The sequence below is a fragment of the Agelaius tricolor genome, unplaced genomic scaffold (assembly GCF_023055355.1).
Source record: "Agelaius tricolor isolate 1412-34295 unplaced genomic scaffold, bAgeTri1.0.p SCAF_3, whole genome shotgun sequence".
In the NCBI taxonomy this organism is placed as follows: Eukaryota; Metazoa; Chordata; class Aves; order Passeriformes; family Icteridae; genus Agelaius; species Agelaius tricolor.
The window spans coordinates 26,875,000-26,891,192 of record NW_027269263.1 but is presented as its reverse complement, the minus strand read 5'-3'; the positions used below and the strand labels follow the sequence as shown (position 1 = coordinate 26,891,192).

Genomic DNA, 16,193 nt, shown 5'->3' with positions numbered 1-16,193 from the left:
TCCTTGATAAGATCCTTGAGCCTGTTCGCAAAGGTAATACATCTCATGAAATGTAGGAAATGGGGTTCTGCTTTTGATCCATCAGTAACCAAAACTTAGAAAGAATTCTTTTTCAGGATGTGAGAAGGCAGCATTATCCTTCTTGTCAACTCAGCTCTTGGCTGGGAAGCAAAATAAATTAATTTGTAGGTATGTGTTTAGGAAGATGTGACTGAAGTTTAAGACTATAGGAATGCAAAAATTCAGCTGACAAGAGTGTAATTGGACTACTGGGCATTTTTGTTCACTGTTTTTATTGAACTTGGATTTTATTTTTTTTGCTATTCCCATCCAATGCTCATGATAAAAGGGGCAAACCTGATCTCTGGACTCTGGATTCAATAGTTCTCCTGTGGTTTATTCACATAATCCTGTGTCAGATGGTTGGTTTTTTCCTTATGAAGTAAGAATCTACAAATAGCAAATGCCCATTTAGGCACAAAAGAAACAGGCTGAGGAAGAGGAAATGTCTCCATATGTTGCCCATGTTAGGATCCTCCAGTTGCCTTGCTTGGCATGTCCCCTGCACCCATGGGCTCATGGCTGTAAACACTCCTTCCATGCCAGAGAGTGAGTAGGGGAAAGGATCCTGATTCAGGTTTCAACTTTCCTTTGTGAGAATTCATTTAGGAAGTCTTAATATGTCCTTGTGAGGACCCTTGTTATTGTGCCTGAAATTTTTCTTCAATTAGTACCCATGGGACTAGATGACTAAATTTGATAATTTTGGAGGACGGATGTAGCTAATTTGGTTGGGTTGGAAAAGCCCAGAGCTGAAGGGAGAAGCAGGCCGGGAGCACAGGTTAACAGGGAGGCAGAACTGTCACTGCTAGTTTCATGCCTCTGTGTGCAAATTGCACTCCTGATCCCTGAAACACGAGCGTCCTTCATCCCACAGCTCAGGAGCACGCGAGGTCACCTCCACAGTTTGCAGCAAAAGGCCAATAACTGCCTTGTCTCAAGTCAGTAGGTAAATGTGACTTTGTCTGTGTGTGTTACACAGAAGTGAATTCAGAAGAGTAGAGGTCAGGTTTGCCTGTGAGCAGGTGCCACACAGCTCTCCTGTCCCTGCTTGCAGGGCAGCCAGCAGCCCTGTGTTCTTCATGAGCCTCCCAGCTGGGCCGTGCCCCATCAGGGGCTGGGACGAAGATGGCTCAAACTTAATGCCAAGGCTGGCACTGCTTGATAAATACTTCCTTGAGTTCTGCCAGGGAAATATTATTTACCATTTTTCAGGGCTGCATATTTTGAGCCCAGGGAGATCTCTTTTCCTTTGTACCCAAGGGCTGGATGTTATCAGCCTAGCTGACCCAAAAGCACAATCTTTTCATTGCATGATATGCAGCATGTGGGTATAAAGAAAGCTCAAAATATATCTCTTTCTATTCACACCACTTGAAATTATCTGGGAAACACTGACCTGGGGCATTAATTGCTGTATTTCTGAGTCTCCTTGTCAGTGGGACTCTACTAACACAGAAGTATCTTATGCAATGTGTGTGTGAAGAAGTGCACGACTGCAGGAGCAAGTACAGGAGCAAAGGGTCCCTGAGTGAATGTCTCTACTTTTTCACCAAGTGAAAGCTCATTACATTCTGCAGAATTGAAGTAGACTGAGAACAAGTTCTCTAAATAACTTAAATTCCATCAGCGTTACTAAGTGTAACAACAATAAAACCTAAGGCTTTCATGGCATGTGGGGCAACCTCCTCCCCAGCCCCCACTCCATGTTTGCTCTCTCTGGCACCTAAATGGTAAAAAAAAAACATCTATCAAGAGAGACACTACTATGGGAAGCTTTCTGAAAGTATGGCTAGGTTACCCACTCTGTTTCGTGCAGCTTGGCTTGCATTGTTCACTGGGTCTTTGCCAAACATATCCATTGCATAATTAAATGGCTCAGTTTAATAAATTCACAGAAGTTTCTAGGGGTGTAGCTAAAGTTTCCCCTCCTTTCGGTAATTATACAACCCCTAACACAATGAGACACAGGTCCTAATTAGTGGATTTGTGCCATGATTTACAGTAATTATCAAAGCCAAGGTCATAACAAGAAAATAGAAACACCCAGCTATACATTTAAAGAACTAGGATGACTAAAAGAAAAAAAGCTCTATAAGATCATGAGAAGCTATTCATCTGTTTTCCTGTAAGCAAAACCAATTCTAATTGCTTTTCTGCACTGTACACTAACTAAGACTGAATTATACTGGTTTAAACTAAGAGCAGTCTCACTGAAGTCAACTTCATTACTTGAGACTTTTCTGCATGGAAAAGCCAAATGATGGCAGACATGGCTTCATATCCTGCTACTCTGACTGTGCACACAAGCCCCTCCCTTACATAAGGGAGTAAGGAGAGTTTGTGAGAAATGTTCTCATGGTTTCAGCTCATATAGTGGCTCAGAAAGATATTTAATAAGGAATTCCATGCTGTGTTCATTATTTTGGTGGGTTTCCAAGCTCTTTACTCCAAAAAGCTGGTTCCAGGATATATGATTCAGTTGCTTATTTCATGCTTATATATTTCTATGGAAATTGGATGAATTCTATATTGAGGTACTAGACAGTATGATTAAAGGTGTTGGACTTTAGACCACACAATTTAGAACCTTCTAAAATATTTCCATCCCCACATCTGACCTCACTGCTGTTATTTAATATTAATCTGAAGGAATACTTTGAAAACTTATTTTCTCTGCAAGAGAAATCTGCGGCATTTCAAAGAACAAATGAAATGCACACATTCAAAATACACATTTAAAAAATCAAAACATTCTCCATGGTCACAACAAATGCCCATCTTGCCAGGGCTTTGTGGCCTACTTTGTAGAGTAAATTCTGGTTAAGCGCAGCTGTAGCATATTTCTTTGCCAAAAGCCAGTTAGGGAGTGACAGTCCATGGCAGCCTCACCATCCCAGCTGCTAGCCCGTGACTGGAGTGTGAGCACAGAGCCCCTGCAGGTGCTCTTGGGCTTACCTAGGTCGGAGCACTGCACCACGCGAAGATGGCACTGGCAGCGGAAGGGGCACACAGGCCCGAAGCCGGATATGACGGGATCATCCGTTGGAGCCATGTCGGCCGAGCCCTCGTCCTCCAGCATAAAGTCAAAGAGGCCCTGCTGGTGGAATGGCTTGGCCAAGCATGCTGGCAGCAGGAGCACAAGGAGCAGAGCCAGCCTCCTCATGGCTCAGTTCATGGACGCCTGGCAGAACCTAGGATTCAAAGCAGAGGATTAAAAACAAAAGTAGCAGTTTCCCAAAGCTGCACAGTTCCTCCTGAAGGAGGTCCAGAACATCCACCAATTGCATAACTGTTCCTCTCAATGAAAGAAAACTGAATTGTAAAAATAGGACAGTTATGTGATAGGAGTCTGGTAACTGCTTGTCAATAGGCCTTTTTTTTTTTTTTTTTTGCAGAGCAGTTTGAAGGCAACAGTAAACACATCTGTTTGCATATTTAGAGTAATATTTTTTAGGAATAGGCAGCACTGTCAACTTTGTTATGCAAAAGAGTCAAAGCAATAAGCCACATTTTCCATGTGCCTCTCTTCTGCCAATGTAACAGTCTATTTGATTTCATTAGCATTTATTTCATAGCAATGGGTTTGACCCTGGGGACAAACCTGAGGTTCCCAAATTCACTGTAGTTCAGTATTTCATGTCTTGAGAAATATTTTTAAGTGTCAGCTTGCTGCATGTTTTAAATTATAGCCTAGTAAAACTGACTGAGAATGACTAGGATTTAGTGACAGGGTGGAAAGTGAGGGGAAGGTCTTTAGTTGCTTAAATGCACTATACTTCTTTCCTAGTTCAAACAGTACAATAAAATGGAATACAATGTTGTGTTATATTGAATATTCTTGGCTTTCTTTCTAAATTTTGACATCCACCCTGAGAATCCTCTGCTTTGCACTGCATAAGCATTTGAATTGATGCTTGAAGTGTTGTGTGCACACTTTCTAATAGGACTTCAGAGCTTCATTCTGCAGACTTTCATGGTCAGGAGCAACTTTTACAAGTAAGTATTGCCATAGATATTAACAAGAAAAGCTGCTTAAATACATGTTCTCAGGACTTAGGCCTAGATGCAATTCAACACACTCTAGCTTGTGCTACCTGTCTTGCTGTCCATTAAGGGGAAATTGCACAACTGTTTGCAGGTTTTGTACCAAAACTGTAAAGAATAGCTAATTTTCTGAATATTATTTTCTTTTATTGTCTATTTTATAAAATGAAGTTCGTACTTTATTGATTTTAATTGATTTAAAAAATCCACCAAAAAAACCCAAAAAAACCAAAACAAACAAACAAACAAAAGCAACCAAAAACACCAAAACCAAATCTGCCTTCAAATTGCCAAGTGACACAAAGGGAAGCTTGTGATTTATATATAAGCTTTTTCTTAAAATGGATGGTGTAGTCCTAAATGCAGATGCTGCTCTTTGTAATGAAAGCAAAAATGTCCACTTGCATCTTCAGGTCAATATCTTAGAAACACCTTGCCTGGATGCTAGCTGGGATTATTTCTTTTTCTAGAAGAAGTTATCTAACAGTTTGGGGTGTGGTAGAGCATTTTTCAGCTCCATATTTATTATTGGATAAAAAACTGGGAGAGGCAGAAGGGGAGGACTGTCTTCCTCTCTACTTTGACATATGGAACCTACCAGGTAGATGTCAAGAATGGACAGATGATATTAGGTGAGAGTTTACTGAAGCCTACCTTCCTAACATGCTACCACCAGGTACTCTAAAAGGAATGGTTAGTGTTAAGAAAAAAGCTAAATATATAAAAAAGCCATTAGACTGGATTTAGATACAACTTATGTTGTGTCTGAGTTCATTTTCCTTTATGAATTTCTACCTGCAGGTGCCAAGTATACATTTCTACAGAAACCTTTAGGTCTGTTTCTTGAGAAGATGCTTAGGTTGCCCAATAAAATATGCTGGTGTCTTAAAATCATAGCCTATATTCCTGTGATCTACCTTACAGGAAGATATGTATCTACTATCTTCAGGCATCCCAAAGACTTCAAAGTGAAATCACATGGAGTAAAACACTGTTTGTGTTGTCTCTTTCAGGGACATATTTGCTTTCTTAGTTGGACAGGAAAGTACTTCTGTTCCTGGAACAGACACCTTACTGACAGCATGTGCTGAGGGGGATCACAGACCCCCACATCAGCTGGAGAGTTTTTAGTATGTCCTGTTAGCCAGTGCTCTGTAAACTCAGGACATGTAGCAGGGGCAGGCTGTGTCCCCATGTGGATCATCCTCCTGTGCTTCCTCCTGCCCTGGCTCCCCACTGACACTGGGGCTGTGTCCCTTTCCCTCCAACACCCCTGCCATTGCAGGCAGAGTGCACAGGGACATGTCAGGATGCCACAGCCAAGTGCTGTTAATGCATGGCAGTGAGCTGTTACCAGGGCTTCATCTAAAACATGATTTTTGAAAGAGTAATCATCATCTGCAAATTATTGTAAAATAAAAATGCAATTTATTTATTACCTCAGATGAGAAGAAAAATTTGCTAAACCATCACCATTCATCACAATAAGCTGCTTTGTGAAAATGACCAATAAAACATTTCCCCAGTACAAATTAATTTTCAGAATATATATTAACAACAATAAAAATTGGGAATGCTGCACACTAATCCTTGAATGGCAGTGGCAGTCAGGACCTTTAAAGACCATCCTCAGTCTGTTTTTTTGTATTAATATGTTTTTAAAACACTTTAAAATATTTAAAACTTTATTCCCTCTCAGGGTCGCTGCTGAAGTACCACCCATCCCAAGAATGCACAATCAGGATCTTATCCTGGACTTTAATTACTACCATTCAGAAAAGTCAAAAAAAAAAAAAAAGCAAATGCAAAGGCACTTTGGAGTGTCTTCACACTTTGCTTCTTATTCACATTAATATTGATGACTTCATTTATCTCAGTTAAACCCTGTAGCAGGCCTTTCCTTTCGTCTCTGTTTTGTAAAAAGGTTTATGAAATCAAAAAAGAGCTGGCTATAAAGAAAAACTGCAGGACAACAAAGGATATCAAGTATATAATCTGAGGATACAGCAGAGAAAACAGCAGACACATATTAATCAGGATATAGGAACAGATATCTCCAGGCATATATGCATCAATTCTGCAGACACATGTATCTGTCCCTATTGTTTGCATGTGTAATTGAACATAAATAAAAGAAAAGATATACACAAAGCTGTACGACCAAGAAATGTTTACACTTCACTTACAAAAAGAAAGAGTAGGAAGAACAAAAAAAATCTGAATTCTGTGACACAATATTTATGTCTGCAGGATATAACTGTTTAAAATTCCTTTAATTATGTGTTTACAATGAAGAAGAGTTTTCCACAAGCAGAGGAAACTATACCATAGGCTTGGCCACACTTCATTTTAAAATACCACTGAAAATATGCTCCATCAGTTCACGTCACCACTGTATTGGTGGTCTTCTTGTCAGTTTACCTTAATATTAAGGTTAAATTATTAGTTCACCTACTGTCAGAAATCTCTCAAAATTCCACAAAGACAAGCTAAACAATATTTTCCAGTTTCAAAAAATTCCCCTCCATTTTATGTTTTGCTCATTTTGTGCAATAAAGTCTATATATGCAAACATAGGAGTTAGATGTTTTAGAGAATAAAACTCTGTTAACAGGAGTTTCAACTGCATGAATTTTCTTTTCTACTATTTCATTCATAAGAACTTTCTTTAATCATGATTCCCTTGTTTGTACCCTGTAACACAGCACTTTCTAACATTACAAAGGCATACACAGAGCCCGTTTAACTTACTTCTACGCTTTTTTTTTCTCTGAAATTGAAATTATATTCATCAGTGTCTGAAAAATATAGGAAGAAACACAGGAGAAAAAAAATCACAGAGTTCAGTTTAAAGCAGAAATGTAATCATACACACATTTTTTACACTCTCTATATCACCGATTCTAAACACTGGATTGCAGAGAATATACTGCTGTAAAAGTTTACAGCAAAGAAAAAGAAAGGACTACAGCAGTGCTTATACAAATCAAAACAAGAGACAGAACAGTCAAATAAACAGTAGGAAATCTGCACAGTCTTTGAGAATGTATTCTCATGTTTCCAAGAAACAAAAGTGCTGCATAGAAAACTTAACATTAGTAAACATTTAGGAGGATTTTTAACTTGCTTCTTTTAAAATTCAAATAGTTCTTGCCGTAGACTTGCCCGAAGTTCTATTAGTGCACCATAGTTCAAGAGAATTACTAAAAACCGTACCTTTTAATCCAGGAATTTGCAACAGGAGCTCTCAAAGCTGAGATGTAATTAAACTAAATATTCAACCCAGGCAGAAGGCTTTGCAGGTGTGGAAAGGAGGAGGGGGTAAATTCAGCTCAGTGACTGTCACTTGGTGGAAAACCCTCCTGCTTCTATTCCATAGCACAGTTAAAAAATGTTTCTCTCAATGAACACAATCCAGGCTGACACCCACATTAGATCATATGGTAATGATATGTCTCCTGTATTGCAGCCAGAAACTTTATCAGCTCTTTTGCTTTCTTTTCCTCCTTTTTCCTTTTCATTTGCTTTATTTCTCTTTCATCTGTTTACAATCCCAAACTACTTGCACATTATAAGACAGATTCTTAGCTGTAATTCATCCTACTTACTTTATTTATGTCCCCACAACATATATTTAGGAAAGTTTTCTTGGTTTTAACTACAGGGGGTTTTACGATTCATTAATGAAAAGAATCTTTAGCTCTGCCTCTTGTTCATAGTTTTTGGAAATCAAGGAAATTATATAAAATTAATCTTTGAGTTAGGCAAACTAGAGATTAGTATCAGAAGAAAAGGGTTAGCTTTGAGTAAAACTATTTAAACAGATATCAACCTGCCTTTGCTTATGTTATAATCATTGTCAAACTAAGTAGTATATAGTTTAATGTATTATTATCTTGTCTAATAATAGAGTTTGCATGTATTTTTTCAAATGACAGCATGGTTTTGATATATAGGAAAATCATGTTTTCATTAGTAAAATGATTCTAACATTTGTGGTTAGAGCTGCTTTATATAAACTTTGCTTTTTTTTTTTTTTTTTTTTTCCTTCGCTGCCTTCTCACCAGGACAGCAAAACAGAGGGGAAATTAGCTTTAACTGTTTGGGTTTTGTGTTGGTGGTTTTATGTATATTTTAATTTTTTAGTGGGTTTTTTTTTGTTAGTTAGGGTTTTTTAAGAGCCAGAAGAGATTTTTTTTAAAATATGGGATGAAAAATGCATCTGACTTATTGTTTAGATTTATATTTTATTTTAGTAATTTCTGGTTTTATGCAAATGTCACTGGCAGACAAAATGCAATTTCTTTATTCCTACATAATTTTGAAAGTCTAGTGAACTGAAATGAGAGAAAATACAATAATTGCTATTTATTTAGTAAACTGAACACATTGTGAACATGTGTAACTTCACTGCGCTGTTAGCTGTCCTATCTAAATACTGAAGGCTTGTGTCTCTGTGTTTTGACTTGCATCCTTTTTATTTCTGCCCCTAGGCCAAGACCAGGTGCAAATCTGAAATTAAAGCCTGTAAAATGATGCTTAAAAGAAGTCAGGATTTTTTAGAAACATAATAGACTCTTGAAAGTTTAGCTGTCCTTCTCATTTAAATTCAAGAAAAGCCCTTATAATAGATCTTAAAATTGTTCTCCTTTGGTGGAAGAAAGCGTGGTAGAATAATTGTCTGTTAGTTTTGGTCTCTGTAGAACAAAGGTGTAATCAGACATCTTACATTACAGATTCCTTATATAGCTCACTCTAAAAGTTAGGGATCAGTTATTCACCCCTAGTCCTTAAGCTAACTTCTTTTCCCTGCCTCTCCACTGGGTTCAAGACTGCTAATGGTTTTTGTTGTGACATTTTCCTATATATGATTAGTGGTGTTCCAAGCTTTCATGCTTACAACAAAGCCTTATCTTTGTCCAGAAGTGTCGCCATGAGGCTTGCTGAAATCTTGGCTGCATCTTAGTAATGTCAGCTATTTGAACCTTGGTCACCAGCTGCATCTGGTGTATAAAAACATTTCAAAGCAAGATTTTGATGAGGAACAGGTCAGGGTAAACTTGTTGTCAGTTTGCTTCACAAAACCCATTCATATCCTTTCACAGCAAAGCCTTAATACACATTTGTTCTGATATCTGTCATGGGGTTGAAAGGTGTTGTAATTGAATGCCTCAGTAATTTCTTTGGAGGCAGGGTGGGGATGAACAGCCATCTCTCCTTCTCTTTGTCTTGGGCATTATTAGGATTCAAACCAAAATATGAAGATATCGGTGGGAACAGGTGGAGCACAGGGTGTCTGCTGGATGGGCTGGGGGTTCTGTTTTCTTTCATGAATTCCATTCCAAGAAGTTCAGAGAGGAAAAGATGCTATGAGCTTTAGGAACAATGAAAACATTTATGCTACCTGTTGATACCCAGAAGTAGAAGAGTTAGTGTGTTAGGTTTCCAGCTCTTACTGAAATGGAAAGTGGAGTTAGGTGGAACAGAGCAACTGAATGGGAGAGGATTTATGACATTGATTATTGATGTAATATCCTAATAATTGTTTTGAATCAAGAAATCACAGAATCGTTTAAGTTGGAGAAGACCTCCAAGGTCATTGAGACTAAACTTGGACTGATCACTGCCTGGTCAACTAGACCATGGCCCTAAGTGACAAGACCAGTCTTTTCTTGAACATTTCCAGGGATAGTGACTCCATCGCCTTGCTGGGCAGCCCATTCCCATGCCAAACCACCCTTTCCATGAATAAATTCTTCCTGATGTCCAACCTGAACGTGCCCTGATGCAGCCTGTGGCTATTTCCTCTTATCCCACTGCAGGGTTGCCTGGGAGAAGGGGCCAATACCCACCTGGCTAGGTTCTCCCATCAGTTTGTTGTGGAGAGTGATAAGGTCACCCCTGAGCCTCCTTTTCTCCTGGTTAAACAATCCCAGCTCCCTCAGCTGCTCCTCTTAGGATTTACTCTCTAGACCCCTCACCAGCTTCGTTACCCTTCTCTGCACACACAATATTTTCATGCTTCCATGGGAATGTGGATCTTTTCTGATACAAGCATTCCTTGAATCCCACTCTTTGCCCCCTGCTGTGTCACACAGAAAATAAACAACCATAGAAAAAACTACCAACCAAAGAACAATATTAAGTGATTATGTAATTTTCTGGCCCTTGATCATACACAGGGCCTAGCTATCCTTCCCAGTCCTTCCCATACACAATCAGCTATCCTTCCCAGTCTGACCTACTTTGACTACTGCTTGGTCAATATAAAAAATCATCATTAGAACAGTCTTGGTTTCTATGTGATTTTATTACTCCAATTTAACAAACTTTTAGAGCTACATGCTGCTCCAAATACTGATTCCCAGAAAGTTACAGGCAACTGCATGTTAATGTTATTTATATAACAATATTTTTATTAAATTTTGATGGATAGCATCTGCTTCATTTGCTCTTAGCTTATTTTGTGGAACTTTCAAAGGGCAGTGGTGGGAAAGAAGGCAGGAAGCCTGCCTGCTGGTGAGTGCTTTACCTGGGTCCAGTGGAAGTCTGCATGAAAGAGATGAACACTGACCTGTAAGCAGAAAGCATTTTCTGGGGAAATTGCTCCTGGAGTGTGTGGCTGAGCTGGAAGAGAGGCATGTCCAGCAGGCACTCAGTGCTGCCAGAACAGGCTGAAGACTCCTTAGAGGAACTGACATAATCTGTCCCTGGGTGTGGAAAGAAAGGCTTTCTTAAGGGAGTCTGGGAAAAAATGGGTAACATTTATTGCAATCTAGAAAGCTCCTGGAATGAAACCAAAGCAGGAGGACAGGATCCATTTTGCAGGAACATGGTGTCCTGTGTCCCAGAGCTACAGATTCTTACTAATTCTAAGTTTTCACTAGAGAAGAAGGCATTTTCTTGGGCTGCCTTCTAATGAATCCTGGCTTTGATGATCAAAGACCGGTTAGCATTGTTGCGGTTTTTGTGGTAAAGAAGGGCAGGCAAGTCTGCCTCAAAGCTCTCATAAAACAGAGAGTTAAGTGCCAGTCCCCATCAGGTAAGTGCCAATCCCCATCAGGAAGGGATGAAAACAGATGTCCTGCTTGGCTGCCTCATGGGAACTCTTTCCACCTCCTTGGTATCCCACACCTGGGCTTTTATGAACAGCTTCCCAGCATTTCATCTTCCACATTCACTAGGTACTACAGACTGTCTCTTCTTCCTACACTAGGCATAATAATTTCTTCCCCTTAAGTTTAGTAAACTGTTCTTCACAGTTAGCAGTGGAGTCCCTTTACTAAAAATGTGAGTAAATATGCACCCAGCTTAGTAAACACTGATCCAGGTAAATATTGACCCAGGCACAGCCTAACAAGGTAGTTAAAGAGAAGAAATATAATTTCTGGATATTCTGAGTATGAAAGTTTCCTTCAGTGCTCTGTGACCTCAGAAATTATCAGCTTGGATTCCTTCACATTTCTACAGATCAAAAGGGCTAATGTATCAGACTTTGGATGTGTGCTACCAGTAACATTTTATTTATGCTTCCGTGAAAAGCAATACTCGTACAACTGTTGGAACAAAATGCAGTCAAACTTCAAAAGACAGACCTCTCTCTTTGGAGGACTGGTGTGATCATATTCTTCACTTTGGTCTCTTTTCTTTGGAAAGGCCTATCTGTTCCTAAACTTGACACTAGCTTTCATTTTTCCTGGCTTTTCTATTCTCTCCTGAATCAAATAATGTTGTCCAGGTCTTTCTAGCAGCTGTCGAAGTTAACCACATATTGATGTAACCTTACTGCTCACTAGGATTTCAAACACTCTGAACTTAACTTCTACCCTTGAGGAGGAAACATTTCCTGCCTAACCCTCATGTTTTTGTAGTGTAGATGTACATTTTCAGATTGATCTTGCTTCTCTCCCTCAAAAATGTAGGAAATAGGTAAAACTAGACTTTGTATGAGTCATACCAGCTCCTAGCCATGCTACAAGCAAAAAATGAGGGAAAAATAAAAGTGATTTTTGACTAAAGATCTCAGAACTTCACTTTGACTTTACTTCTTCACCTATAATTAAAGAAATTGAAAATGCAGGCAAAAACATTTGCTCTAACACATTGATAGACAGAGTATCAGTACTCAGGTTCTCCATTTGCTGTACTTCAGTGACAGGCAGCATTAAATTTTGTTCCTGCCTGGTTTCTAGGAGAACATCAGCAACCTTCTGTCCTCCATAAAATTTCTTGTATGAAAGAAAGAGTGTGCTGACATCAGCAAAGGCTCCAGGAGCCTACAAGTCCCTGAGAAAGACGCTTTCCCAGAAAAGAGTATAATTTTGGGAGTGTGGGCTGTGAAAAAGGAAGTGATGACTGAAGAGGAGAGAGGATTAGTTTTGGTAAGAGGAGATTAATTTTCTTTCCAGTGAGAAGCTTTTTCATCAGATTTTAGCCTTTCTCTATATTTTGCAGTATCTTGAGTTGCAGTCCAACTTTTTCCAAGGTTCATATGAAAAATACAAACCTTAATTCTCATTTGACGGCCCTTAGATCATGCTCTGGATAAGCTTCGTCATCCCAGCTGAATTACCCAATGCCCTAGAAAAGGATGACAGTAATTCATGCAAATGTTGTAACTGTATTCCTTGCATGTACTCTTTTAGTCATGGGTTATGAACCAGCATTCAAAATGAGGCACATCCTGTGCAGCTCTGAAGAGCCTATTCCCAGATTATGAAAAACATGTGAATACAAGGGTCAGCCTGGATTTCCAATTTAGTCATCATAGAGTAAACTTGTTCAGGGGGAGCTAGTGACTGCTTTACTGAGGAAAGTCAAGAAAAAGGAGTGGAACAGGGAAAAAACCAACATTTACATAAGGCATTGTGTCTTTTTCTCTGTACTAAAATGCTCATTTTTGGCAATCTGTTGAGGAAGAAAATTTTAACTTCAGCTAAACATACAAAATAGTGACTTTGAAAATATAAGAAATGTCATCACAAAACTTACCAGTATGGACTCTGATTCATTATTAAAGAGGAAAGAAAGGTGAAATGGAAGTTTAAAAGTAATGCAGTAGAAGTTTTCAAATTGATATTCACAACATAAGACTTAAAAATAAAAGTCTTGGGTATTTTGGGAAGATTAAAATATCCATTGTATTACCTTAAGCAATTGAAGAGTCATTCACTTTAACTTGCCTTAACCACATATGAGCTTTTCTTTGACTACTATTTAAAGTGTATATATATATATATATTTCACTTTTATTCTTGTAAATGAGCTCTTCAAAGGATTCTGCTGACTAAAATTGCACTGATGTTCCTCAACAGAAATTTTCCATAGCCAACCTGGATAAAACAAAGTGAGATTTACTAAATGAAACAGAGTTTAATTCTACAAGGAAAAACTTTAAATGTGATGGCAATTCCTCCAGTTACTGAATTACAGCTGAATGCTAATTGGTAATCAGAAAAAAAAAGAAGGCTATCCTTTTTTCTAGACCTTTTTCTACATTACTCATTGTTTTATTTCCTTCTTTACAATTTGTTTCTCAGTTACCTTTGGGAATATTATGTCCAAAAATTTTAATTTAGAAGATAGCACACATCCTCTGTGATCCAGCTGAATAAAAGTTAAACTACTCTTATTATGAATATCCTTGTTTTGCATTTATTTGTCTTACTTTTGGTCTTTTGGTTGGTTTGTTTTTTAGATCTGCATATGTAATAGATGAATTTATGAGCATGCTGGGACACATCTCCAGAAGACACAAATCATACTATTCTTATTGAAATTGCAACATCCTGTGTTTTATGCCATTTCAGAACCTAGCCACTGATTTTCTTGACTCATCTTCATCTATCAAAATATATGAGGAACACAAACCCTTAAAGGCTGAAGTAAAAGTGACTAACAGTTTTTTGAAATATCTCTGATAAATTTTGATTTTCTAAGTGCAGTTTCTGAAAATCTGGTGTTGCATAATGCACTGGAGGATGGACACAGAAAAAAGCTAGGCATCCATGCTATGTAACAGCTTTTGAAAAGATCAGTGTATTGTACCAAATACTAAATTTAAGGACAACATATTGTGCTTTAATTGCAAAAAATACATAGGATGTTTCAAAATTCGTGTATTGGCTTTTTATTGGAAGATGGAAAGCTTGCCTCCGAAGAAGCCACATGTGCCTGCAAGGAAAAATCTATTCAGAGACTGTTCACTTACAAAACAAAACCCACTCCAAACTGTATTTTGAGACTTGGATAGGTTAGAACAGTTTTTTCTGAAAATGTTGTTCAGTGTACTCCTGCACACTGTATCTCCTTCAAAAAATTTGAAACAGCTTCACAAGAGGAAATGCCTATCTTTCAGTCACAATTAGAAAATTCATCTCTCTGAGGAGTTCAGGCTGTGTCTAACCTACTTTTAGCCTGCAATGCCATTCATTCTTGTGTCAATTTAAAATGAGAAAGAGTTGACAAAAGAAACAATGGAATTAACTTAGAGAAAATAAACAATTATTGTACAAATTATTAGGAGTGAGAAAAGCAGGTTTTAAAAATACATCCAAGAAAATGCTAGTACCTCATAAACTCTGTTGAAACTTTTTGGGCTCACAAAACCCTTACTTTTGTGGCTTTATTTTGTTTGTTTGTTTGTTTGTTTGTTTTTCCCCAGATGTCTCACTATGGCTATAGGTTAGGTCAATTTTAGCCTGAAGGACACCTGATATTTAGTGTGAGATGCCTAAGAACCATCATCTATTTGTTAAGGGAATATCTAGGATGGAAGCAAATATAGTTCATGCCTCCATTTTGCAATCCTCTCTTCCTTCCTGTGTCCCAAAGATGTTGCATTCCCCCAGCTTTAACAGAATAAACATCTGTATTATGGACTACAGCAGGCTGGTGGGGACAAGCTAGGGTTAGTCAGGTTTAAGATTTCTTTAATACATCTTTATTTTGTTTTGTGGCTTTGAAGTGCTAAACCTGAGGTGACTGGGATCTCTTCTCTGCTTTGTTATTACTGTTCCCAGGACACACAGGAGACAGCATTGCCAGCCTGAGAGGCTCAATGACCTGATTTGTCTGTTGAGCCCAGGTATCCACCTACAATGACAGCAAAACCTTGCTCTGTGTGTAGATCTCAATGTCACCCCTTGTCACCATGGCCCACAGCCTCATCTCTGAATGTTGACTCCCATCCACAAAGGTTGCTGGTCAGCCATTTTATATGAATGAATACAGAGTTATGGAGCTGGCACCATCTACTGAAATTCTCCCTTTTTTCCTGCAAGTTTTCCCACGGCCTCTCCATTCTTGTGTTCATTGAAACAGTTTGGTGCTACTTTCCAAATCAAGCATTCTTTGTATGGTTTCTTTTTCAAAGAGTGCACTTATAATTTATTACAGTATGTTTCAGATTAAAGGAGAACAATATTAGTGATGCCAAAAAAGTATGAAATGTAATTGTGAAATAAACTGGAGACAGCAAAATGGCTTTTGTAGTTCTTAAAAGTATTTGAATCTTGAAAGAAGGTTCAGCCTGTTTTAGATTACAATTTTTTTAATAGCTTTTCTTAAAAGGTATATCTCAGTATATTTTATTTCTAAAAACCAAAGCCATAATATGACCTTCTCTTTGTAATAAAAGATCAGCAGATGTAGATGATGAAAATTCACATTTTTATATTTCAGGTCAGAACCTTTTAAAAATAATACTAGATATCTTTCATCAATGAAAAAGTGAGTCAAATTACAGCTTTGTGACAGAAGTTTGTACAATATTTACCAGTCTGAGAATTCCTGGGCCTATTCTGAAAAATGTGAATTTTACCTTTTCCATACTCTAGCTTTTAACCAAGACACGAGGGTATATTTTCATCTTGTCTGGTTAAGATGTGATGTGCATTTAGGGATTTGCCAGTTTGTAGACTAAATGAGAAGGAATTGTGTTTTGGTGGTGAGGATAGATAAGCCTTGTGTTGGGTGCTAAGAGGGACCATAAAAAATATTGTACTGACCCTATGACTCCTGTGACTATGAACTCTTGACTTAGGGCAGCTGGCAATTTAATAGTAAATTAGTACAAAATGTGACTT

General features: G+C 38.2%; 1 protein-coding gene across 1 annotated transcript in view; it reads right to left on the bottom strand.

Moving 5' to 3' along the window:
• The window catches only part of DCN (decorin), a 38,285-nt gene extending 30,780 nt beyond the window's left edge, over nucleotides 1-7,505 (bottom strand). Inside the window, exons 1-2 of the mRNA XM_071423299.1 lie at nucleotides 7,324-7,505; nucleotides 3,019-3,254 (exon numbers count right to left, since the gene is read on the bottom strand). Of these exons, the coding sequence (XP_071279400.1) occupies nucleotides 3,019-3,226 (208 nt within the window). The 5' untranslated portion in view covers nucleotides 3,227-3,254; nucleotides 7,324-7,505. The remainder of the gene's footprint in view (nucleotides 1-3,018; nucleotides 3,255-7,323) is intronic.
• Between the last annotated feature and the right edge of the window lie 8,688 nt (nucleotides 7,506-16,193).